The 27,333-nt window shown below is 38.8% G+C and overlaps 1 protein-coding gene across 1 annotated transcript in view; it reads left to right on the top strand.

The window, feature by feature from the left end:
• The window catches only part of CRPPA (CDP-L-ribitol pyrophosphorylase A), a 166,897-nt gene extending 144,625 nt beyond the window's left edge, over positions 1-22,272 (top strand). Inside the window, exon 10 of the mRNA XM_079785598.1 lies at positions 18,344-22,272. Within this exon, the coding sequence (XP_079641724.1) occupies positions 18,344-18,448 (105 nt within the window). The 3' untranslated portion in view covers positions 18,449-22,272. The remainder of the gene's footprint in view (positions 1-18,343) is intronic.
• Positions 22,273-27,333: the final 5,061 nt, after the last annotated feature.

Below are 27,333 nucleotides of genomic sequence, written 5' to 3' on the forward strand. Positions count from 1 at the left end.
CTGATTTTTTCATTCACTATCTATATGGCTTTGGACAAGTTATTCAATTTCCCTTATTTTAAGTTTCTAAATAATAGAATTTATCTCATTGTATATGTTATATTTTCTTTACTTTTCCCCCTTAGTGATTTTGTAAGGTATAATTCTGTTTTATACTACTGCTCATTGTTTCTTGAATTTCACATGCATATTTACTTTTTCCTTTCTTATTAACCTCAAATCAATTATGATTTAATCAATGTATATTATGTTGACTTTGTATAAAATGTGAAATTCAAAAATATTACAAAGAATTCCTGTATAGCCTTGATCAAGAATCCCCAATATTAAATCCTATGCCATTACAGTTTCAAAATCTGGAAATTAACATTGATGAGACACTATTATCTCGTCTACAAATCTTACTACATTTTGTCAATTTTTCCCACAGTTACCTTTTTTCTGGTCCAGGATCCAATCCTGGAACACATGTTGCATTTTGTTGTTATCTCTTTAATCAGGGACACATCATCCGTCTTTGTCTTGATGGCCTTGCACTTTTGATAAATATTGGCCTGTAATATTGTATAATGTCTCTCAATTTAAGTTTGTTTGATGTTTTCTGATGAATAAATCCAGACTATGCATCTTGGCAAGATCACTACAGAAGTAATGTATTCTTCTCAGTGCATTATATCAGGGCTTACATGATGCCCATGTGTCTCACTACTGTTGGTGTTAATTATGATACCTTAGTTAAGGTGGTGCCTGCCAGGTGTATTCACTGAAAACTTATTATTTTTCCTTTTATAAATAATAAATATCTAGTGGGGGTTACCTTAAGACTATGTAAATATACCAGTAATTAACATAGTTAATTTTACAAGTTAATTTTAGTATGTATTGATGGTTCTTGCTAGAAATAATTATATGGTAGTGCTTATCAAATGGTGATTTTCTGTTTCCACCCTTCTTTCAAAATTTATTAACTGGAATTCTACAATAAGGAAGAGCTATTTCCTCCTAACACTCATACTTTCAGTCTCTCTTTCTTTCTCTTTTATCCACCTACTAGAGGCCCAGTGCACAAATCTGTGCATGGGTGGGGTCCTTCGGCCAGGCCCGTCGATCAGGGCCAATTGGGGCTGGCCGGCGGGGGCGGGGGGGGAGGGACTGCGGGAGGTTGGCTGGTCGTGGGAGGTTGGCTGTGGGAGCACACTGACCACCAGGGAGCAGCTCCTGCATTGAGCGTCTGCCCCCGGTAGTCAGTAGTCAGTGCGCGTCATAGCTACCAGCCGGTCATCTGGTCGTCCAGTCGTAATGGTCGCTGAGGCTTTTATATATATGGATGGACGTATAGGTATTAATTTTATTTCATAGGTTCTGCTTAAAATTTCATTATTTTTGTTGCTCAAATTGTGTCAGATTTGGTCATTGAAAGCCCCTTCATGTTACCTTCTATTGTATTTCAAAATGTTCTCGACAGATTTTGAGCACCTCCTTACTTTTTGGCACCTAAAGATGTTTTAGGCTCATCTTATTCTTTTTTTATCTCCCAGCCTTGTAATCAGCAATTTCTCCAAGGAACCCAAATTTCTTTTATTAGATAATGGTATTTAGAAACCAAGAGCTGGGCAATAAGGGTGCTCATTGCTCCCAGAGTATCTTTGTTTGTTAGCCCTTTCAGCAGATATTGCTAGGGAAAAGATGTATTTGTATATATTTATTTCTCTTTCTATATGTTTGTGTTTATGTATAACATACCATTTATCTAAAATAAACCACAAGTTTGTACTGGAATCTCTGTTTCCAATTCAACATTTCTAGGCTCTCCTTTTCCTTATATGTAATCCCTTTTTCCAACAGTGAGGAATCTGGCTTTCATTATCAACAGTGTATTTACTTGTTCAATCCTAGAATACCCATAAATGTAATTTCAGAATTGCTGATCCATATCTCTGGAATAACAAATTTACTTATTAGATTATGATAGTTGTATATAGATTTATGTCCTAAAGTATAGAATCAAAATACTATTTTACAAAGTTAATTAGGTTATTCCCTTTTCCACCCACTTCTGTTTGGTTATTTATAATGTATTTGTGTTTATTTGATGTTGTAAGTAATCAATTTTGGATTATCCCTCCATTTTGGTTGTTTCATTTTTTGGAATGTCTGAAATTTTAACATTGGTCTGGAAGTCAAAACTATGCAAAAATTCTATTCAGTTTGAAGTTTTTGTCTGCTTTATTTATTTTATTGATTGGTTTTGTTTGTTTGTTTCTTTTTGGGGGGGAGGGATATGGAGGGTAGTTCATTAATGGAGGTTGTTGATTTTTTTTTTTTTTCATTTGTGAAATTCTCTGTATAGTTGTACTAAGTTCTCACCTATTTTCCTGTGTGTGTATTTGGCTAGTTTACAGGATACCTAATTCAATGCCGCCCTCTTCTGTCAATGTAGCAAAACCCAGCTTCTTTAGTTAATTTTTCTTTTTCAATGGTGATGGAAGGAGTTGTGTGTCCTCCAACTTTATAGTTTGCCTTTGCATTTTGGGACTCTATGCTTTTTCTTTTTTCTTTTTCTTCTTTTCCCCTTTACCACTAAATTGCCAGAGATTGCTTCTCTCTTCCTTTTTGTGTTTTTCTCTGCCAGGAGTAGACTGCCACTTAAAGTCACTCTCCAGTGGTCATTCTAGTTATACATCTACACTGATGTTTTCACTCGTAAGGCAGGCTTACTCTTTTTGATGATGGTTTTAGATTGACTTTACACTCATCAGTAGTCCCCCTCTTTCTTCTTCCCAAGTTCTTCTCAGCCTGCCTTATGTTGCCTTTTGTGACAGGCATGAGAAATTGCTCATTGAAATTTGGTGGTTTTCTGTGTGTGTGTCTATGTAGTTTTGTTTGCTCCTCTTGTTTGATACAACTTTTGGAGAAAGTAGTGAGGGCACTGCCATTGGCTTTAACCTCCCAGAAGCCTCAGTTGTGTGTGTGTGTGTTTTTTTACTCAATTTTTTTCTATTGTTAGACATTTATATGTGTTTTGAAATATGACTGCATATTTATGCAAAAGTCTAAAATTAACATTTAATTACATTCTCAACAATTTCATGGGTTTTGGAACATTTTGTTTGATTATTCACCTTTCACATTTTATGCTGCTGTTCTTATCAAATATTTTTCTATTGTTATATTAAATATCCTTGCATTTAAATATTAGTTTGATTATTTTTGGAAATGTTGCTTTTTTTAGATGTATGTATTTATTTTAATGCACTTCTTTATTTGACCCTATTAGACCTTCCATCTAAAAATTATTTTTCTTGTGCACTTGTACCTCCTTTAGTGTGAGAGTATTTTTAGGAATACTTTTATGTTTTGTTTATCTGAGAAAGCCCATATTCTATCTTCATTCTTCATAGTGTTTGTAGAAGGGTGTAAGCATTTGAGGTTGATACATAAAGGGTGGGGCAAAAGTAGGTTTATAGTTGTGAGCATGTGGAACAGTTTATTCTTGTATTGTTATTTATTAATTAACTAGAGGCCCGGTGCACGAAATTCGTGCACGGAGCGGGGTTGTCCCTCAGCCCAGCCTGTACCCTCTCCAATCTGGGACCCCTCGAGGGATCGGGCCTAAACGGGCAGTCGGACATCCCTCTCACAATCCAGGACTGCAGGCAAACTGCTTGCCTGCCTGCCTTCCTGATTGCCCCTAACTGCTTCTGCCTGCCAGCCTGATCACCCCCTAACCACTCTGCTGCCAGCCTGTTTGCCCCCAACTTCCCTCCTCTGCCGGCCTGGTTACCCCTAACTGCCCTCTCCTGCAGGGTTGATCACCTCCAACTGCCCTCTCCTGCTGGCCATCTTGTGGTGGCCATCTTGTGTCCGCATGGGGGCAGGATCTTTGACCACATGGGGGCAGCTATATTGTGTTTTGCGGTGATGATCAATCTGCTTAGTACTCTTTTATTAGATAGGATAGAGGCCTGGTGCAGGGGTGGGGGCCAGCTGGTTTGCCCTGAAGGGCGTCCCGGATCAGGTGGGGGTTCTCTTGGGGTGTGGGGCGGCCTGAGTGAGGGGCCTGTGGTGGTTTGCAGGCAGGCCATGCCCCCTGGCAATGCAAGGGAGGCCCTGGTATCTGGAATTTATTTTCCTTCTACAATTGAAACTTTGTAGCCTGGAGTGGAGCCAAGCCTGGGGCTCCGGCAGCCATTTGTGTTGGGGTTATAATTAAGCAGGTGGGCCCGGCCAGGGTGGTCGGAAAGCTTTGCTTCCCCTGTTGCCGGCGGCAACCCTGGCCTGCTCTCTCAAGCTCCATTCTGCCGCCATTTGTTTGAATTTGTTTACCTTCTATAATTGAAACTTTGTAGCTTGAGTGGAGGCTTAGGCCTGCAACGACTGGTGGAAAGCTTGGCTTCCTCTGTTACCTAGGAAACCTTGCTCTCTGTGGCAGTAGCCATCTTGGTTTGGGTTAATTTGCATACTCGCTCTGATTGGATGGTGGGTGTGGCTTGTGGGCGTGGCTTGTGGGTGTGTCGGAGGTATGGTCAATTTGCATATTTGTCTATTATTAGATTAGATTATTGTATTATTTATATTATAACTGTAAGTCTACTTCTGCCCACCCCTGTATATATAAAAATATATATATTACAGAGAGTTAGTTTTTGTGTTTAGCACTTTGCAAATTGTCATTGTGTTCTTACTGTCATTGTTGCTATGAGAAAGACTGTTGTAAGTCTAATTGTTAGTCCTCTATTGGTCTCTTCTCTCTAGCTGCATTAATATTGTCTATTTGTATCAGTTTTCCTAGTTTGTCTACTTGTTGAGTTTTTTTCTTTTCCATCATGGAATTCATTGGGTTTCCTTTATGAATGAATTCATGTATTTGATAACTTCTTCTGGATATTTTTTAGCAATAACTTCTTTATTATTTGTCCATTCTATATTTCTGGGATTTTAATTAAATCCGTATAGAAATTCTTATCATATCTGCCAAATATATTAACTTTTATTTATGTTTTCTATTCCTTGTTTCCTCTAATATGAATTCTATGTAATTTCTTCAATTCTGTCTTCAGTTTCAATAATTCTCTTTTCAGCTTTATCTAATTGTTGTTTGACACATATTTTGAGGGTTTTTTGGCTTAAATTCAGCAATGTTTTTCAGTTGTAAAATTTTTTTGTAAAATCTGTATTTATTTATTTTTAAAATATATTTTTTATTGATTTCAGAGAGGAAGGGAGAGGGAGAGAGAGAGAGAAACATCAATGATGAAAGAGAATCATTGATTGGCTGCCTCCTGCACACCTGACACTGGGGATCAAGCCCACAACCCAGGCATATGCCCTAACCAGGAATCGAACCATGACCTTCTGGTTCATAGGTCGATGCTCAACCACTGAGCCATGCCGGCATGACCGTATTTATTTTTAACGTCTAGCTTCATCATTTTTGTGATTTCATGTTTACTTAATTAGATGTCTTTTAGATAGTTTTAAAAATATTTTGTGTGTGAAAATTCTAATGCTGGATTTATTTTTGATGTTAAATTGGTTTGCTGTTACCATCTTAACTTGTAATTATGAATGCAGTTATGCATTTATCTGAATTGGCTGACTACATATTTCATAAGGGAATAAAACTCTTATGTCTGTTTATTTACATCTTAATATATAGTTTATAGCCTGGTATTAGCTGAGTTCCTGAAATAAAATCATTGAAAGTAGTCCCCACTTTTTCTCTCATTTATTTCACTGCTAGATAAAGTAAACATTTAAATACTTTTTTTTTAAAGAAATGCTCCACTAATGGGTATGCACTCATTACATATTTCACTCATATGCTCCCTTGCATATTCCACAATATTTTCTCTTTTGTTCTGTCAGTTAGCCTAGATTCTTAGATAATCTTTTTCTTAAATCTCATTTTTTGGTGGTATTTAGCATTCTAGAAAAGTTACACATCAGCCATTCTTATTTAATCAAAGTAATCTGTATTGTCTGCTAGAAGCTGTTGAATTTTCATCTTTAAGTTTGAATGTATCATCTGTTTATGGCTTCTTTTTGAGTTTCTATTAGTAATTTTGTAAAGCACTAAATGACACCTGTTTATCTGCAGACTCCTCTTTATTCTCATCAGGGAATTTCCTTCTGCATTTTATTTATATGACTTCTGTAATATCTATTGTGATTTCTCCCCAGGTTTTCCTTGTATAATTTAGTTTTTTAATTAACACCTTGAACTTTCTCATACTACTTTCGCTTCTTTATTCTTTGAGTTCTAGACATTATCTTCTATTTATCTAATTCATCTTTATGTAGACAAAGCAGGTTTACACCACCTCAAATGAGGTTTTTAATTCAAATACTTTTATTTAATATCTACATGAAATATTTTGTGACATAAAATTATTCCTACTTTGTGCATACTTCTAGGATTGAATCATTCTCTTGAATCTCTCTGAGACTAAAAATCAGAAAACATCTAATATGTTGTCTTCACTCTGTAGTCTCATTTCAGAGAAGATATTTAATTCTGAAGATTCTAGAAAGTTCTTTCCACTTAGAAAGTTGTTTCACATATCTGCTGATATTTTTTTTTACTCCTTATTGGGAAAAAGCACTAATCTACCATCTGTGGCCTTCTTCATGAAAAGGACCTGTTTCTGCCTCAATTCTGGGAGGAAGTATTGCCAGACTAGTCTTTTGCTAGTTAAGACTGACCAGCACCAGTCTGGTCAGAATAGAACTCTTTTTATTTTATTTTATTTTTTTTTGTAGGTTGCAATAAAAGCCTCCTTTTTGGAAGGAAATGAACTTTTTTTTTTCTGAAAAAAATTTTGTTTTATTTGGTCCAATGCATGGAAGAGGGCTTAAGGTTGGTTAAAGGAATGGCTAGTAATTTTGGGGAGAAGCTCAGGTAAAAGCCAGACACCAGGGAAATGTAGACGGCCCCTCAAAGAGTGAGCCTTTCTAAGAGATACTTGTTCAGCCCAGCCTGGGGGCCCGCTGCCTGAGGAAGTGAGTCAGGTATTGCCCATCTTCCTGATGAGTTTCACCTCCTCACCCAGGAAGTGGATCTCCCGGAAGTCACGGAGCTGAGCTCTGCGAGGGTGGAACCCAGGGCCTGGTTCCTCTCCAAGGGCAGGTTGGCTTCCCTGGCCTCCTGAGTTTTGCCCACTCATCCTGGGAGACTTCAGCACGTCCTGGAAGAGAATGCGGCCACCGCGCTGGTTTTGCAACTTTAAGAGACGCTCAGCGCCCTTGCACTTCTCCTGGACCTTCTCCTAGGCCAGTGGTCGGCAAACTCATTAGTCAACAGAGCCAAATATCAACAGTACAACGATGGAAATTTCTTTTGAGAGCCACATTTTTTAAACTTAAACTTCTTCTAACACCACTTCTTCAAAATAGACTCGCCCAGGCCGTGGTATTTTGTGGAAGAGCCACACTCACGGGGCCAAAGAGCCGCATGTGGCTCGCGAGCCGCAGTTTGCCGACCACGGTCCTAGGCCAACTCTTGGGAGCAGTGGCCCACGCCCTCGAGAGCCACATCATCATGGTCGAAATAGAAGCCCAGAGACAGGTAGGTGTGGGAGGCCCGCAGATGGAGGCTGGGCAGGTGGTTGACCGCAGCCTCCACCTAGGTGCAATAATGCTGACGAATTTGGGAGCCCATGGCTGTTCGGCAATAAGGAGTTAAAGTAGGAAAAAAACGGTGTGTTGGCTGGTCTCGGAGATGGTTCTGAAAGGGGTGACTGGATAAGACACAGGAGAGCGGTGTGAGGCTGGAAGAGGAGGTGTCCCTAGGTCTGTTCCTTCCAAACATTGTTGAAGCAAAGATCAAGATCCAGATCGCCAAGGGCGCTATCAGGAAGTGAACTTTTAATTTAATGGTAAACACTTTTCGGTGGGATTCTGAGATTAAGACTTTGAATACTAGCTACTCACCCATTTAACCAACATATAAGAGTTTAATGGTAGTTAACCAGACATCTTTTTCTTTTTTTCACTGCTTAAAATTATTCTAACAGGAACTTCTTCTCTCTCTCTCTCTCTCTCTCTCTCTCTCTTTCTCTCTTTCTCTCTTTCTCTCTTTCCCTCCCTCCCTCCCTCCCTCCCTCCCTCCCTCCTTCCCTCCTTCCCTCTCTCCCTCCCTTCCTCTCCTCTTTCTCTCACACACACATGTTGCTACCAGGAAGATATGTTTGAATCACTCAATTTAATTCTTTGCATTAAGTTTGTAATTAAAAAATTGAAACTATATTAACCAGTCTTTCTGCTTCAGGAGAAATTATCAAGTTTTTCTACTAACATCTGGGCCATCCACTCAAAAAGAAACTTTTCTGAGTAATCTTTCTGCCCTTATTATCATTTCTCCTGCATTACAAAAACAGTACCCGTTACCTACCAACGCCTAGTATGTAGTTTTTCTTCTTGTGCAGACACCTCATCTAAGAGAACGCCACCTCATCGTCTGCCTTTATCTCCCATACTTGGGTATATTAGTGTAAATTTACCGGTGTCTTTTACACCTATCTTGCAGACCAGGCATTCTTTCACAGAAGAGGGAATCACGTAGCACAAAATTCTAGCTTTTGACATCATTCTGGTTTCCAAGTATAGATACGTTTTTTTCTTTATTTTATAATGATATATCCTTTGTCTAAAAACTTTAATGTTTCAAAGATGTCTTAATAGTTATATATAAAGTCAGATCTTTATGGAATTGATTAGCAAATCAATCCAGTTAGTGAATATTTATTGAGTACCTACTATGAGCGTAGTACTTTATTTGAGTTACAATTGAAGTCAAAAGAGTTGTCGTTTGCTATCTACAATTTAGCCAAGAAAATAAGGTATGTACATATGTGAACCTAAGGAAAATATTACTGAGGAATTGTGAGACCATGACAGTGAAAATATCTGATGTTCAGTAAAATAGATGATTTCGTACAAGGAAGTTGTCACAGGTAAGTGTTTGAAAATCAATGTGTATAGAAAGCAAGTTATTGAGAAACATTTTGACTGGAAAAGGAATAACAGGGATTATACCAGGATGGCATAATCCTAAAGTGATAACTGTGGTTAGAGGAATTGATTAGGTTGTTTGTGGATGGCCTTGAATGCTAAGATAAAGTTTGTGCTGAAAGTAATGTGGATTTGATATAATGAAAACAGTTGTTGTAATGGGGTTAGAGCAGTAGCCAAAGGCAAAGAGAAGCAGTCAGTGAGCTTATCCTGGGGGGAATCCAGCTCCAGGATGGTGTGGCTGTCGACTTAGAGTGGGCAGGGTCTGACTGGTGAAGGATGGCACAGTAGGAAACTCACAGGACGTGGTAACTGTTGGGTGAGTTGTGTAAGATCAAAACAGTTTTGCTAATTAAAAGGGACATTGTGTATGAGATCGCTCTTTCAACTTCATTAAGCTGTGGAATTTATATTATGAATGATGTTGTAAGAAAATAAAGCACGACAGTGTGACAAGTCCCAGATCTAGAAATAATTGACACAATAATGAACTGCTTGTTTCTCAGGCCGGACGTCTGGTGCTTTTGGCTGCCTGTGTTTTACCCCACTGCACTCTGGCTCTTAACACTGCAGCAGTTCAGGTCCTTCCTACTTAGCAAAGTCACAGTGCTGCCCCCCAGAGTTTTATTGGCCAATGATTTTTTCTTAATTCCCTCATTCCACACATACTGATTGAGCACCTACTGTATGGGCAAGGCATTGTGCTAAGCAGAGAATAAAGGAGATGAAAACTCCCATGTGTTCATAGGTAAACCCAAGTGCATTTTCACGAGTACTTTATTATTGAGATTTTAGGTCATAGTTCTTTCAAATGAGCAAGAGGAAAATACTTTCATTTGGAGAAGACTGTTTTGTTTTTCTCAAATTCTATCAACAGGTAGACTGACTGCATTTTCCTGCAGTTTGGGAAATTTACAAACACCAAACATTTATTTTCATCTCCACTAGGGGACAGTGTGTTACCGTTAGATTTTTTTTTTCCCCTTCCAAATCAGCAAAATGTATATAGATTTTTTAAAATTTGAAATTAATTATTTTATAAATGTAACAAAACTTTTAAAATGCTTATAAAGTCTACAATTAAGGGTTTTTGTAATTGTATATTATGAGTAGATAGATATAGATATTTGTAGATCTCTCTCTATATATACTTTTATTTGTTTATATAGAGTGTTTAAAATTTTGTGGCACTGAGGTGATTTTTGCATGAGTTCACCAAAACAAGAATGGAAGGAAGAAGAATATTTATATCAAAATATAAGCATCTGAATTTCAGGACAGCTTTGTAACTCATAAGAATTTAATTAGGCTTTCGGCATGGAATTTGCTGAGACATCCTAAAGTTTACCCTTCAAGAAGGGCTGTGTAATCCCTTGAGACATCTAAAGCCTAACTATATATACATATATTTTCCTTTATAGTTTTCCTTTTAACTGAGTTACAATTGAAGTTCATTGTGTTCTTTAGGTATGATATGTATGGAGGATGATTATCTCTAAGATTTCCTTTCCGGTTGTCTATAAAGATTTGGACAACAATGATGTCACAGCTTTTCCTGCTATTCTTTGAGTCAGTGTTCTACAAAATCCACATAAATGTGATTCTAACAGCATACCATCATTTGTACTCAGAGAACTAAATTTGATTTGTTATCGTATAAACTCATACGTAAAATAATACCATCATTTGTTTACACTTCTTTCATTCACGTACTGAGACCTGTGTGGTACAATGATAGCATTTAATGTTTTAAAATATACTTTTAAAGAGTTTTTCGAGTTTATGTATACTGGTAACAGTTTTGCCAAAGGTGTCGTTTGAGAACATTGAAAGGGACAGTAAGTAAGAATTCTGAAGAAGACATGGGCATTATAGGAAAGTGACTATTTGTACACACTTGCAAGGTACAACTTCTTAGTCATTTGGTTCTGGAACTGCAGACTTTCCTTGTCCAAATGGTAAGGTGGGTGGTGGGGAGGAGAGAAAGGAGAAGCTGCTCTGAATGGTGGAGGTGCTGCTGTCCTTCTCCATCTTCTGTCAGCAGAAAGCTGAGACCTTGTGAATTGTTCATATCATTCTTTCTTGGGCCTTTTATTGAAGACTATAAAATTCAAACAAACTTCAACCAAATGTCTGTGAAGCATTTTCAAGTGCCTCATCTCATTTGATCGTCACAGAAGTCCTGGAGTAGGTAGATAGGAGACTCGGTAGAATCCTATTTTCTTTTCATTAGCCGAAAAACGGAGATTTAGAAAGTTTAGAAACTTGACCCGACTGAAAAGAAGTAAGAAATGGTGGAACTTGAAAATTACTTCAGGTTTTCTCACTGCACAGACTATAGTCAAACACTGCTATAGTTAAACATTTCACCCTTTGTTCTCCCTGTGTGATCTACAATAATAATCTGTTTCGTGTTGATATTTACTGCTGTGTTGTTGACAGTTACCTGAAAGAGAAGTTGGGGTGCTTCACTGGGCTGGACAAAGTTTAGCTAAATCAGAAAGCAGGTCTAATTAAGCAGGTTTATCTATACAAAGCTCTCGCTGGCACCAATCGCATACATGTGTTTCTATCTGTCATTGTCCATCATGAATTGACACTTCTATTATAGAGGAAGGGCGAATAGCGATATTAAAATATTTCTAATTTCCTTTCAATGTGCACAAATTCATGCACCAGGCCTCTAGTGATAATATAAAATAAGTAATTAAATGGCTAATGCAGACTTTAACAAATATCATTAAAGATATTTCTGTTTTCCTTTAAATTTAACATATGTAGGATTTTTATGCATGGGTGTGTAAACATTATTGTGCCATGTTTATAGCTTGTGCTCTTTATGGCTGGTGAGTAGAAATCAAGGTAAATCTGAAGCCTGGAAATTGCTAGAGTTACAGATTGTAAATAAAGTGATGATAAATTTAATTTAGGTAATTTTTTCTTTATTTCTTACTATGGGAGTTAGGATGCCCACTTTTCCTGCAATACCTTTGGAAGGTCTAGCTTCCATGCCACAATAAAAATTAATCATAATTTCTTGTTCCCAAAATATTTCTTGTTTATTCTGGACTCTGCAATTAAACACATACTTACCTTTTTTGAAAAATAATGCACTTTGTTCTTTAGATTCACAGAAATATTGAGACGATCATACCGAGTTCATATCTGGCCTGTACCTATTTCCCCTATTAACAGCTACAGTCCAGAGTTTGTTCAGATTTCCTTAGTTTTACCTAATGTTGTTTCTTTTCTTTCTTTCTTCTTCCTTTTTTTTTTTTTTTTTAATTCCAGGATACCATATGACTTTCGTTGTCAGGTCTTCTTAGGTTCCTCTTGGCTGTGACAGTTTCCCAGAATTCCCTTGTTTTTGATGATCTTGACAGCTTTGAGAAGCACTGGACAGAGATATTGTGGGAGGCCCCTCTATTGGAATTCATCTGATGGTTTTCTCATGAGTTAGACTGGGGTTACGGGTTTTGGGGAGGAAGACCACAAAGGTGAATGCCATTTGCATCCCATCATATCAAGAGTGCACATCATCAACATGATTTTTCAGTGTTCAGGTTTACCTTGCTTACTTGGTGCTAACATGAAACATTTATATTACATGATATTTGGAACACACAAAGGCATGCACGTATATATACTTATTAATACATATGTGTGAATGATAATAAAATGACCACCTGTAATGCCTTTCTACTCTGCACCCTGGTTAAGGGTTAATGACAGTTTTGGATACCCACAGGCATCAAGAAATGCTTTTTTAAAAGACCTATTTGAATGTGCATTTTTTTCAACCTGTGTCATCAGTACTTTTATAGACATATGGACTTGTGAGATGAGTTTGCAATCCATAGATTGCTTGACTATCTGATCTTTGTATCCACTAGAATTTTGTGTATCACATTATTTTATTTAATCAGTTTTTAAATTTCCATATTTTTTAAGGATGAAATGATCAATAGAGATGAGGCAAACAAGGAAAACAAATATTCAGTGGAATAACAGGTTCTTCTCACTGAATTCTAATCTTTCCAAATGATGCCTATAAAATATGCAGAAGTAAATGAATTTTAAGGAATATTCCTACTTAAATTCTTAATTAGCTAAAGATATGTAAGTTTTGGAGCTATGAAAGTGAGCATAGAAAATTTTTTTCAAGATATGGAAATGTTATTTTTCTAGCCCTACAATCTGAAATAGATTTTTCCTCCTCTTTCGTTACTGTGCTGCTTTCACTTTGACAAGTGTAAGCTGGTTTCGAGGAGGCTACACAGACAGCCTTTTTCTGTTTATTTTCGAAGGGGAAATTTTAACTAGCATCATCTGTTTTATGTTTTAATTTAATAAATGAGATTTGGGAGTAGATGTGCATTGTGAACCCTGTGACGTTGTAATTAATTAACCAAGAGTGACAGACACATATCTATAGTTGGTTTGTATCGTTTTCAGTTTGAGACTACTTACTGCTTTGTTCATGGGTGATGTGGCAGATAAGTGAATCACATTTTAAGCCCAAACATATTTGGCTTTAGGATTATTTGTTTTTCTGTGATTTAGGTCTTGTGATATTTGGAAGCCAGTCCAGCATTTGAAATCCAATATTGAAATGTCCTTAAAACCCACATGCAGGAAGCCAAGGAGCCACCATTCAGCTCCTTGTGTGTCTTTCCCAGCTTCACCCCTTAGAACTGGATCCGGGAAGCTGATGAAAAGAGTAGCTTAACAGAGGTGGTCTCTCACCACCATCCTCATAGATGGGAAACTGAGGGCCAGGCATGGTGGCAGTGGTAAAGCTTAGAGAATATTCTCCTTTGTACTACGGCCAAGGCTTCTGGCTAAACATGCAAATGGGAGTAAACAAAGTAACCAACTAGTGGTGATTGTTAACAAATGAGTTAAACTGGAAGAGTGATGATATCTCTATCATAGAGCCTCCTTTGCTTTGAATTCCTTATAATTTATGGAGTGTAACCATGTGTTAGGCATTGAGCTAAGTGTTTCATATTCAAAGATAAAATGAAAAATTCTTTACATCAAGAAACATCATGTGGTGAAATAAGTGGTCAACTAAAAAGACTATTTAGAATTCAGTGTGCTAGAGGAATTCACAGCTGTGGAAACAGATTCGTCTCACCCAAATTTGGCCGGAGGCTAGGAGTTAGGGTCGATTTCAAGAGTCACTGATTTGTGGGTGGAACCACAAAGAGAAACTCGGGTCAGCTAAGCTGGGAAGGGAGTGGGAAAGCTTTTCTGGCAAAGGGATGAGCTGGTGCAAAGGGATGAAGCTTGGGGAAAAGGCTTGCTTGGGCAATCTTCACCAGTTGTGTGTGGCCTGGAGATTTGAGTGTTTTTTAGGGAGAGGCTGGAAGGATAAAAGACTCTTATCTTTACCAGGTAAATGGTTCAGACTTGATTCTGAAGTTTGAAGTAGCCTTCAGAGGATTTTAGGCAGGATAGGGGTGGGGTCAGATTGATATTTTAAAATAAGTATTTTGACTACTGTGTGAGAAACAGGGTAAAACAGTATAAGACTTTAGAGAGATTGTTTATGGGATTGTTCCAGTAATTCAGAGCGAAGACATTATGCTGGCAGGGGGACAGTTTGAGGGGAGAATATTAATTCAAGAAACATGAAGGAAGCAGAAGCAATAGGTGCTGGTGACACTTCGTTGTAAGGCACTAAGGTTGATGCCAAGTTCAGAGACTGATTACCAGATCCCACTTTTGGAACATAACACAATTCTTCACCCAGACTCCTTAAAGATGTTAGCTGTTTCCACTTTTCATTTCCCCTCATAGTATCACTTCTTTATAGTGTCAAGAAGCCCAAATGATTAGAATACATATATTTTAATAGGCAATATGATTTCAAAGGCAAAACAACATTTAACAACTTGTGAGATAACTCATTTCACAAATTTGCCTGATCTTACTGAAACATGGGGTTCAGGGTACAGATTTCTTCTCATGGGTTCTTGTCCACAAAGATGAAGAATAAATTTGTGGACTAACATATTTCTTTAATAATAATGTAGAAGTTTATTGGAAGCATATACAAATTCCATCTGGGCAGAGGTGTCCCCAAAGGGGATTTCCTGGGAAGAGACCCCAAAATGGGAAATGCCTGCTCTCTCTCTCTCTCTCTCTCTCTCTCTCTCTCTCTAATGGGCAAAATAAAATAAAAATCCTGCCTTGTGTCCCTTTGTCTCTGGTTTATACATACTGTAGTTCTTTGTTTGAACCTGACCCTTATTAATTGGACCTTTCATTAATTTAGGGCCCCCATGCTCTCCTCATTGGTTATTTTGTTACATAGTATCAGTTTCAAAGGCCAAAGCCCATGTGGTACCCCCTCTCTTTCTACCCCCTATCTTATAACATTTCTCTGTCTCCTGTGAAAATCTGTTTTCCTCTTTCTGCCATTTGTTGGCATTTCTCTATCCTCTGTGAAAGTTTGTTTCCTTTTTCCTCATATTCTATGGCTTTTCATTATCTTCTGTCATTGTATGTCTTCCTCTCCCGTTATCCTGTGGAATCTTTTTTAGTCTCTGAATGTATGCCTTCTGGCAGCTCCAAGTCCTCACCTAATGCATTCTTCCCCCATGGACCCTCTTTATTCCTAAAATTCCCTAAACATGCTTATTTTATCCTAAAACTCCTTTCATTACTTTACAAAAGAGCCAGTTTCCTTCCCAGTTTCCCTCCCTTCCCCCACACTAGTACTCACAGCTTATAAGTCTGTTGGAGGACATCCAGGAGCAAGATGAAGAAAAGGCTTGTATCATCAATGAAATATTCACATTTCAGTGAAGAGCCAAAGTTGGTCAGATATTGGATTAAAAGAAAACTAGAGGCCCAGTGAATGACACTCGTGCCCTGGGGAGGGGTCCCTCAGCCCGGTCTGTGCCCTCTCCCAGTCGGACATCTTTGAGGGGTCCTTAGTGCTGCTGTGGAGGCTCCCGCCACCGCTGCTGCACTTGCCAGCTGTGAGCCCGGCTTCTGGCTGAGCGGCGCTCCCCCTGTGGGAGGGCACTGACCACCAGGGGGCAGCTCCTGCATTGAGCGTCTGCCCCATGGTGGTCAGTGCGTGTCATAGTGACCAGTCATTGTGCTATTTGGTCAATTTGCATATTAGGGTTTTATTATATAGGATAAACTTTTGTTTCATAGTGTTAGCATTTGAAATTGCATCAGTTTTTTTCTAGTGGTCTTCAGCAGCTAATTTTTGTCTTCAATGAAAGGTGTTTGCAAAAGCATTTCTCCTTTATTTGGGGAACCAAGTCCCTGCCTGTGGCTATGGTCTGAGCTTCATTGAATTTCAAGGCCAGAGAGTAGCCAACCTAAACAATGGCTCCTTGAACTCATAGAAACAGAGTAGAATGGTCTTTATCAGGAGCTGAGGGGTGGAGGAAATGAGGAGATGGTGGCCAAAGGGTACAAAGTTCCAGTTACAAGGTGAATAAGTTCTGAGAATTGTACAGCATGGTGATTATAGTTAACAAAATTGTATTGTATAATTGAAAGTTGCTAAGAGAATAGACCTTAAATGTTTAAGACCCCCCCCCCGCCCCGCCATCAAATGGTAACTATGAAGTGATAGATGTGGTAACTATTCTCTTCATCATTTGATAATATCCTTACTAATAAAGGCCTAAGTAGTCATCATGCCGTGATGCCCTCACACCATCACAAGATGGCTGTGCGCACAGCGGGTGCATGCAAGTGGGCAGGACTGGGCTTGACACTGCGTGCATGGCACGGAGCCTGCCTGGGGTCCTGCCTCCTCCTAGCTCTGCGCAGTGAGGCCTGCCTGGGTGTCCCACAGCTCCACGCTGTGAGGCCTGCCTGGGGATCCTGTGGGTCCCGCCTTCGGGCTCCATGCAGCGCAGAGGTGGGACCCTTGGCTCCGGCCTACCTCTTTGGGGCAATCCATCGAGGAGCCCCAGATGGGTGGGTGGGGGCTATGTCTTTGGGGTGATTGATCGTGGGGTTCCCACACTGTGACCGGGCACAGGCCAGGGGGACCCCCTTACCCTGAGTGCACGAATTTTGTGCACCGGGCCTCTAGTCTATATTATAAAAGCCTAAGCGACCTTTATGATGGGAATGACCGGTCAACCAGACGCTATGACGCGCACTGACCACCAGGGGGCAGACACTCAACACAGGAGCTGCCCCCTGGTGGTCAGCGCGCTCCCACGGCCAACCTTCTGCAGCCGACCAACATACTCTGGTCCATCCCGGCAGCCGGCCAACCTCCTGTGGTCCTTCCCCCAGCTGGCCAACCTCCCGCGGCTCCCCTCCCCAGCTGTCCTGGCCCCAATGGGCCCTGATCGGGGGCAGGGCTGGCTGGCTAACCTTCCACGGCCTCTCCCTCCGGCTGGCCCCAGCTGCGGTCCCTCCCCACCAGCTGGCTGCCCCAATTGGCCCCTCTCCTAGTATCTATATATATAAAACCCTAATATGCAAATAGACCGAACGGTGGAACTACTGGTTACTCTGATGTGCACTGACCACCATGAGGCATGCGTGGAACATGGCAGGTGTTGGCCATCGCAGGATGGTAGAGCAGGTGAGTGGGGGCACCAGACCAAGGCAGGGCACCGGTTGCTGTAATTGGGGCGAGCCTCTGGTGGTTACTGAAAATTCTTTGCTCCCGCGCACCACGGTCCCGCCTGGCACTCACACCTGCTGCCGGTGCTGGCCCTGCTCATCTTTCAGGGCTTCTCCACCTCCCCCTGCTCCTGAGGGGCGATTGGAGCCAGCAGCCACCTCTCGCACCCGCTGCTGGCAATGACCCAGCTCGCACCCGCTGCTGGCACCAGAGCCGCCGCTCGCACCTGAAGCTGGTGCTTGCACCCACCGATGGTGCCGGCCCCACTCACACCCACTGCTGGCGCTGACCCCAATTGCTCCACGCCATCCACAGGTGCGAGCGGGGCTGGCGCTGTCAGCACATGGGATCAGTGACGGTGGGAGCAGGGCTGTGGTGGGAAGGGCCGGTCAGGGTGCGGAGGATGGGCCAAGACCCGTCCCTGTGTCCACTGCAGCCTTGAGGCCCACAGTTCCTTTCAAGGTGCACAAATTCATGCACAAATTCGTGCACTGGGCCTCTAGTGTGGTGTGTGTGTGTGTGTGTGTGTGTGTGTGTGTGTGTGTATAATTGAGTTGTGTCTCTTAAACTTATACAATGGCATGTGTCAGTTATATCTCTATGAAGCTGGGAAAAACATTTAAATAAATGAATATATATTTTTAAAGTAACTCTTTACTAAATTTAGTGTGTGACATCTTTCCAAAATATTGTTTTACCCTTTCTTTTCAGGATGAGCAGAAGCTCCAGGACAGTTTAAGGCAAGGGGCCACAATAATTGCCACACTCATCAAAGAGAGAAATTCTGCATTCATTGGTCAGCTACTGGTAGCATGAAGGACACAGAAAATTGCCTCTGAGTTTATAGAAACGTTTATCTAAGTCCCTCTTTCCTGCTTCCCCTCCTTGTTGTGTGTGGTAGCATATTTAAGTTGTCTTTTATGTCTCATAATTTGTAGGATATGATGCTTGGGTTATAAAAGTGGATTAATGTTTTATATTTGTGAAATAAAAATTTACTTTTATGCATGTCATATATAAATTGCCCAAACAGAAAAGGATAGGTAACTGAAAAATAATAGCCTTCATATAATCTTTTTACAAAAGCATGAAAGATCAATAGAAACAATCATGTGTGAGCTAATCCTCCAAGGAATGAGAACTTAGAAATCTTGAACTATTCTCTCTGTGTTAATTAGCAAATCACACTGTAATGAAACTAATAGATAAGGTTCAGAATTATATTTCTTTACTTCAAAATTGTCCTCTCAGCATTAGATATTGACTTGTGTTCTAATTTTCCAAGCCTTAAAAAAACAAAACATAAAAACAAACAGGAAACAACAACAGGAGATTGTAGAAATTTCTTAAATATATTCACTATTGGCCCTCAACATTACTTACGATCCCTAAATGAGATGTAATATACTCCTTGGATTACATAATTTTTACTCATTTTAAAAGGTCTCTGATCTTTCTGAATGCATTTAAGAGAAGACTGGAAAGCTTCATAAAAGTGAAGTTATTTTTGTGAAGCCCAAGTTAGTCTTCAAAAGGACAGGGAGTCATTGCAAGAATTTAATTATTCTTTTGATACATATACTGTTTTTTAAATCAAGTTTCTATTCTTTCAAATTTCCACTGGTATGTACATCTTAAATATTGATGATTTCCCCTATATTAATTACATTGTATAATTATGTGCATGCAGTCATTAGAGATGCCTCTTACTCCATATTTACACCGACTTTCTTACTTTTATTTTTTAAGTATATTTTTATTGATTTTAGAGAGGAGGGGAGAAGGAGAGAGAGATAGAAACATCAATGATGAGAGAGAAACATGATCAGCTGCCTCCTGCACGCCCCCTCCTGAGGATCGAGACTGCAACCCAGGCATGTGCCCTGACCGGGAATGGAACTGTGAGCTCCTGGTTCATAGGTCGATGCTCAACCATTGGGCCACAAGGCTGGGACTGGCTACATTGACTTTCTAAAAACACAATAGATCAGATTATTCGAGGGCTTAGCTACACATGGAAACTATAAAAGTTGCATGAGATGTTTTCTATAACATATCTACCTTGTGGAATTTCTTCTTAACGTGTTGGATGAGTTTTCCTATATTTCTCAAGTATCTCTCTTAGTAGGAGAGTGTATATGTTACATTTAAGTGATAGTCAGTAGAAAATAATGGACATGGAGTAAATATTACAGTTCATTCCCCTACATAAAATGCACTGTTTCAATGTAGTTTGGATCTGAGTTCCTGGGCTTGCTACTTTCTCTCTCGGGATGTTAAGAAATACAAAATAAAACATTTAATTCAAATCTTGAACATCCATGGGAAATGTGTGAATTTTGGTTAGAATGTCTATGTTGTGAAGGTGGTGAACTAGTTGTATTGTGGAAGGTTCACCCTTCTGAAGCCTGTGGAAGTCTTCAAGTGAAAATGTTTTTAAGAATTTGAAATTGCTTATACAGGCCAACGGGGAAATGTTACCAAGGTTTAAAAGAGAGGGTGAGCGTTTTAAAGTTTAGCCTGATAATGGAATGCTATACCAGACAAGACTTTATCTGGGAGTAAGCAGTGTGACTTTACCCTAAGGCAGTGATGGGCAACCTTTTGAGCTTGGTGTGTCAAACTTCGCCAAAAAAAACTGAGCATAATTGGGGTAGTGTGTCACTTTGAGGAAAAAACATTATTTCGCAAATGTTTCATCCTCTGGAGCAGCAAATGTTTCATCCTCAGGAGCAGCAAATGTTTCATCCTCGGCATGCGGCCGCCTCAGCGGCCGCGTGTCATCAGAAATGGCTATGCGTGTCAGTGCTGACACACGTGTCATAGGTTCGCCATCACTGCCCTAAGGTAACTGGAAGCAATTAGTATAATGAGGTTTAGTTAATAAAATATGAAATTGTGTCTAAACTAATCACTACCATCATCATCAAATTTTCTTTTTTTTATAGTTTACAAGTGGTTCACAACATTGAAATCACTTAAAGAAAGCCCCCCACATCTTTCACTGCGAAGGTGGGAAGTTATGCTCAGGGGTCTCAATGACCTTGCCCAGAGCCCTGTAGCTGCCTAGTAACGAATGGCAGGGCTTAGACTCAGGACCACTGGAGGTGTTTTAAGCGCATCTCCCTGTATAACCACGATTGCTGCAGCGGGCACCGCGCAGAGAGGCTGTGGGAAACGAGCCAGACCAGGGGGGTCACTCTGCCCAATTACCGGAGGGAATTCCTGAAGCTCTTGGCTTTCCAGCCATCTTTCCAACATACAAACCTTGTAGCCAAGGATGAAGGGAGTGGAAACAATGAATGACCAGGAGAGGAAGATTAATTAGTTGTTTCTAGTGTTTAGGACCGTGGTCGGCAAACTGCGGCTCGCGAGCCACAGGCGGCTCTTTGGCCCCTTGAGTGTGGCTCTTGCACAAAATACCACGGCCTGGGCGAAGAAGAAGTGGCGTTAGAAGAAGTTTAAGTTTAAAAAAATTTGGCTCTCAAAAGAAATTTCAATCGTTGTACTGTTGATATTTGGCTCTGTTGACTAATGAGTTTGCCGACCACTGGTTTAGGAGATCAGAGGCCACTTGACAGTTACATTTTCATCCCAGCTTCTGCAAACCTAATTACTTTCATGATAACTGTCTGTTTTCACTTTATTTTCCACATTCCTTAAAAATGATAGTAGTAGTTATGCCTCAAGGTTGCTGAATTGCTTTCTACCTATGGACAATTTTGTAAAAAGACTCTCCCCCCACCCACCTAAATGTATGCTAATTAATAAATGCAATTTAAAGAAAGGCTTTTTAGGAATTTAACAGTGTCATCACTGTTTAGATTAATGACATATTGGTAGGAGGTAGTAGTAGTTGTTGTTGTTTTTTATTAAAGTGCTCAATTTGAGAGATAATTTGTTGCATATATACTCATTTACAGATAAAATCCAGACCTGCATATTCTATCCAGACCCATTCTTTCTGTGGTCAGTTTAAGCATTTTGCATTTGTTTAACAGGAAACCTTTCTTTCTCATGCTAGTTTATTATAAGCAAATTTTACTTTATATATATTAACACAATGCTTATGTTATAAAAATCAAGTTGCAGTAGGATATTTTTATACTGAATCTGCAAATTTTACTACCTTTTAATGTTTAAATGAATTGTGTCAAGGAAGCATCAAAATGTTTACATTAAAATGTAAAGAAAGTCATTTGGAAGAAGAAAAATTGGAGATATTTTAAAAGATTAATTCAAAAATAAATAAATGAAAAATACATATCCTTTTAGTATTTATCAGAATGGTTTAAAATAAGTGGACTAGAAGTGGTTGTGTTGGTGGTTTTGATATTGTAACATTTATATATGTTCTTATACATTTTTATTTTTAGTTTCAAAATTGAGAAAACTGTATGGGTATTTTTTTAAATGAAAAGTACCAAACTACTATTAAAGATTCTCAATACCAAACAACATAGGTAATTAATAACTAAATAAACCACTTATATTTTAAAATCAAATGGCAATTTTCATTGATATTTATTGTATATATGCACATTTTCATACTAACTTAGTCACAATTTAATAACAATATAACATTTATTCTGAAAATATAAAAATGTGATGTTTTATTTGTTATAAAGATAGAATTTTGTATCCAGATCTATTAGCCTATAAAATACATTAAATATTTGCAAAACCAGAAGTCTCAACTAGATTTTTTTCTCTTTTCCCTCATATTTAGCAGCTTTCCTAGCAATATAGTGGCTGCTAAGGATTTAAAACCTGTACTCAGACACAATGGGAAAGAATACTGTGATCACTTAACAATGTCAACTTGAGTGTGCTGGGTTGAATTCTGTTCAGAAATATTCCTTCCCTCCATTTAGCTTCCCTGGGAGGAATATATTTCTACCTCTTGACTTTGGGGCTCATCATGTGACCTGCTTTCACCAATAGAGCGAGTCAAAATGGCACTGCACCCTTGGTAGATCTGGATATTAAATCTAGACTAGAGGTGAGAGACTGTTATGTTGCTGCTTGTTCTCTCCCACTTCTGCCACCACCAGGAGATGAACTGACAAATGGATGAACAAGCCCAGCTGTTCAGTTGACTTCCAACAGACAGGTGAGTTCTATAAATGCTCATTTTAAAAAAATAATAATGAGTTTTGCCCTAGCAAGTTTGGCTTAGGATAGAGCATCGGCCAGTGGACTGAGGGTCCCGGGTTCAATTCCGCTCAAGGGCACATGCCTGGGTTGTAGGCTCAATTCCAAGTAAGGGGCATGCAGGAGGCAGCCAACCAGATTATCTCTCATTACTGATGTTTATATATCTCTCTCTGTCTCCTTTCCTCTCTGAAATCAATAAAAATATATTTTAAAAAATAATGAGTTTTGAATCTTTTTGTTGTACACCAGTTGGTAACCAAGTGTGGCAGTGTTTGGTATATTTGCCCTCACAAGTCTAGGATGTAAAGCAAAATACTTCTGAGAAATGTTGGTCAAGGCAATGATCCTAAAGTGCTAGAAGTTTCTTTCCTCCCCCCACCCCCCGCCCTTGAATAGCAAGAGAAAGAAAATGGCTTCTATACCCTCAGTGTTTCTCTACCTTTCCTTGCCCATCACCACCCGCAACACACAAACATTTTGGAACATCGTTGGATCTGCATGTGCCAAGAAAATCTTCAAAGACTGATGCCCACATACAAATATTATTAATACCATCTCTGTGAGCTCTATAGTTGTGGGGATGTCCTCAGGCAATGTGTGATCAGACGCTAGGATAATGAAAGTGTAAGAAGAAAAAAGATTGAATTGCAGTTGCATATAGCCATTTGTGCCTCAGCAACACAGAAAGACATGCAAAGAGAAGTTCAACTCCATCACCATCTTTATGATAGAAAGGAAGGTCTAGAAGATGTTCAGGCATAAAGTGTGAAGTCTTCGCTTGCCTCGAGACTTCCCTCAGCACATATGTTCACAATGCTTACTCAGTGGGAAAACTTTGGGGTGAATGGTACTCAGTATGAGTTCGACCTGACTGGAGCCAGATTGTTTTTCTGTTCCCATCTGAAATATTGGAATCTTTGATTTTTTAAAATGTCTTCACAGCTGAAATGCATTATGCAAATGTATTCTCTACTTAGTGAGGATGCTACCAAATAATCTGAACAGTTGTTAAAACATCTGGGGCTGTTTAGCAGCATGGATAAACCCTGGCTTGTCTAGTGCAATTTTTTTTCCTTCCAGTTTAACCTTAATTAATCCTAGCATGGTCTCTGTGAGGTAGGTCTTTATGAACCTTGTGATACGATGATTGAAAAATGGCAGATGCAGAGAGTAAGGGCTCATGATCACCCAGACCAGAATTTCTGCCTCTATTTTGGACAGTTTTTCAGAGAATTAGATTACAATGAGGAGGGACTGTTCTTTACTTAAGGTTTTTTTTAAAAATATGATTTAAATCTACATCCAGAATTTTACCTGGATGCATTCCATCATTTTCCATTTTGCAAAATTGCAGTGAAGCCCAGAGGCAAAAGCTTCCACAAGGCAATCCTACTGATCCTTTTGACCCAAGTGGAGACATGATTTGAGATTCCACATGGAGGCCAATTTTTTAAGAATTTCCCCTAGTCTGTAGACTGTAATAATTGGGTTATTTGGATAAGGTTTGGCAAAGCATCTAGTAGATTAACTGAATGAGGTTTCTGGAACGTTGCCATTTTGGAGCTATCCATTTTGTTCTTTGTTCTACCTCATAAAATGGACTAGTGAAATTGGTTGGTTTGTAGGTATGTCAGGTTTTTTCTTTTATTATTTCCCATTCTTTACATCTGAGCCCTTAATTTGGTTGAAAGCAATCTCTTCAGTCTAAGTGGATAACAAAACATCCCTTTGAGGAGGAGGAAATAGATGATAAAATCTGTATGTTACTAATTTTTTTCAATAGTTTGGAGGAATTTCTTTCTCATCCTGTGTGTGTTTTTAAGACTCTGTTAAGTTCATAGTTCCTTTTTCTTTCCTTGTTTGAATAGAAAATAATTCTCTCTAATCTCCCCCTGAGTTTTTAAAATGTATTATTGAACTGCCCAGTTCAGGAATTCAGTTGCCTGTTTTACTGAATGGAGGTATGTATGACCTGATAGTAAAAGAATGCTATTCAAAGACATTTCCGCCTGTTTGTGTCTTGGATCAGTTACTGTTCACATAAATCTGGAAAGAAGCCAAAATATGTAAACAAATTAGGAGTTTTGAGAATCCCAGTGGGAATATCCACAAGTTCCACCATAAATCAGGAACTTCAGATAAGTGCAAGATGCTTTAATAAGATAGCAAGGAGAAGGAACTATAGACCAAATATTCTTGGCTCTGGTTTGGGAATCTTAATGGATATTAAAAGATTTGGGTTAATTATGGGGTTATACATAACACTACTTTTCCCCAAACCTCTATATGTTGCCTAATTGGAATTTTATTTTATTTTATTAACTTTTAATTTATGCTTAATATCAAACAGCCCTTAAACTCTGAAAACACTGTTTTATTTCCTTTTAGTACACTATATATATATATATATATATATATATATATATATAATTTACTCATTCTTATCATTAATGACAAATTAGTGACTCTCTTTGCATATTTATATAAATCTGTGAATAAGATGGGGGACATTTTGATACATTGAGGATTTTCTTCTAGATCTTTTTTGATAGGAATCTCTTCTTGCAACTGTTTCAGCTTATGAGTTGAAAATTGGGGTCTTTTTATTGCCTTTGACCCAAAGTTAAAATTTAAATGTAAAACTTCCTCTTGAGAAAGACAATCCATAAGTTTAATTTCACTATTATGACATCTTTATTAATTCCTCTTGATTGTGTGTGTGTGTGTGTGTGTATGTGTGTAGAAAGAAAATGTAGAGAAAGAAAAAAAATATATTTTTCATGTCAACATTTTCTTGAAATACTTATTCTAAAACAATTACACTGCAAGCTTGTGTTTTATATGCCACTACAAGAACTTATAGAGATTAAGTATCACTGATTTATCAAAGTATATTTTAAAATAAGGGAAATGAAGAAAATATATTGTACATATTTATATGTAATAAATACATATTCATACATAATAATTATACATAATAATCTTCATTGGCAATGCAGACCACGCACCTGCTCTGCACTGGGACTCATTTTCTTGCTCTCACCCAGAATATGTCACCTGTCCTCTGTTGGTTCAATCCCCATTCTTCGGGTAATATCCATTCCTGTTTCTGCTGGACTGGGATACCTTCCCTGACCTCTCTTTATTTGGATAGGAAGTAGGAGGTATAAATTCACACCTTAAGACCTAGTTTACATGCTAATTTCTCTACCATCTTTTCTCTTCGGTTGAAGGACAAACACAGAATCTCAGTTTACACCGGCTGCTCTTCAAAGCCTAGAAACACTCTGAACTCACAGTGAGCATTTTGTATAGACACCTGAGACATTGATTAGGTGGGGATGAATCATGATTCATAGGAAATGTTTGTCTCCTTGTGAACAGGGCAGAAGTTACTTTTCTTATCATCTTTATCGGCAGGCCCTGCATTAGAAGCTTAGGCATCGAATTTCATTTAATCTAATGTGTAACATAAATTGTACAATCTCTTTGTAATGTATGCTATCTCTTTTGATAATTTTACTTCGCAGGCCCTCTTCTAGCAAGTGCCTAAATGTATAGGAATTTAACAGTATCCTCACACAAGGAAATGGAAAAGAACAGGAAGGAAGGCAGTTGTCAAATCACTTGGGAGTGGCCACCTAGCATGCATCCATTGAGTACTCTCTCGTAAGGATGCTTACAGTTCTTTATAACTGGCCGCCTTTAAAATACTCATGCTCCTTTGCTGTTTACCTTTTACTTCAATATTTTCCTAAGATATACAAAGAATTTAAATAATCCCTTGATTTTTTTCCCCCCTTAATTGATTAAGGTATTACAAATGTGTGCTTATCCCCCATTGCCTCCCGCCCCCCCCAATCCTGCCCTCGCCCTCACCCACTGTTGTCTGCGTCCATTGGTTATGTTTATATGCATGCTTACAGGTCCTTTGGTTGATCATCTTTTTTATGCTTTTGCTGCTTTAATGGAAGCTAAGCTCCACCTGGTGGTAGAATTTTCTTCTCTTGTTTGAACTTCAGTTTATGCACTGAGATCAATTTAGCAGTGAAACAAAATCTGTGTACATCTCTATCTATGCACCCATACATATTACGTGTGTGTGTGTGTGTGTGTGTGTGTGTGTGTGTGTGTGTGTGTTTGTGTGTGTTGCAAGCTTTGCTCTGTCACAAAAGCTGTGAAATATACTTGTTATTTATTTTACTGACGTTGACATTCAAAACACAGCATTCAGCATTTGATTATTCCAAATGTTTCATTACATTGGGGTTCTCAGCAATAACCAGCATAATCTTAGTATGATAATCACAAACCACATCTTTCCTCTCACCCCTATCTATGTCAAAATTTCTTTCTGAAAGGACTTGATTTATGCCTTGATAGTAAAGGAAGAATGTAAAGGCTTTTATGATTCATATAAGAATCATATGATTTAAAAGATAGGCTTTCTTTAATTTGTCTCTGCATAGATTGTTTAGATTTGAACATGACATGTGGAGAAATCTCAAGGTAACAAAGGTGATTTTGCTACAGTTTATCTAATG

Source organism: Cnephaeus nilssonii (genome assembly GCF_951640355.1).
Source record: "Cnephaeus nilssonii genome assembly, chromosome: 12".
Lineage (NCBI taxonomy): Eukaryota > Metazoa > Chordata > Mammalia > Chiroptera > Vespertilionidae > Cnephaeus > Cnephaeus nilssonii.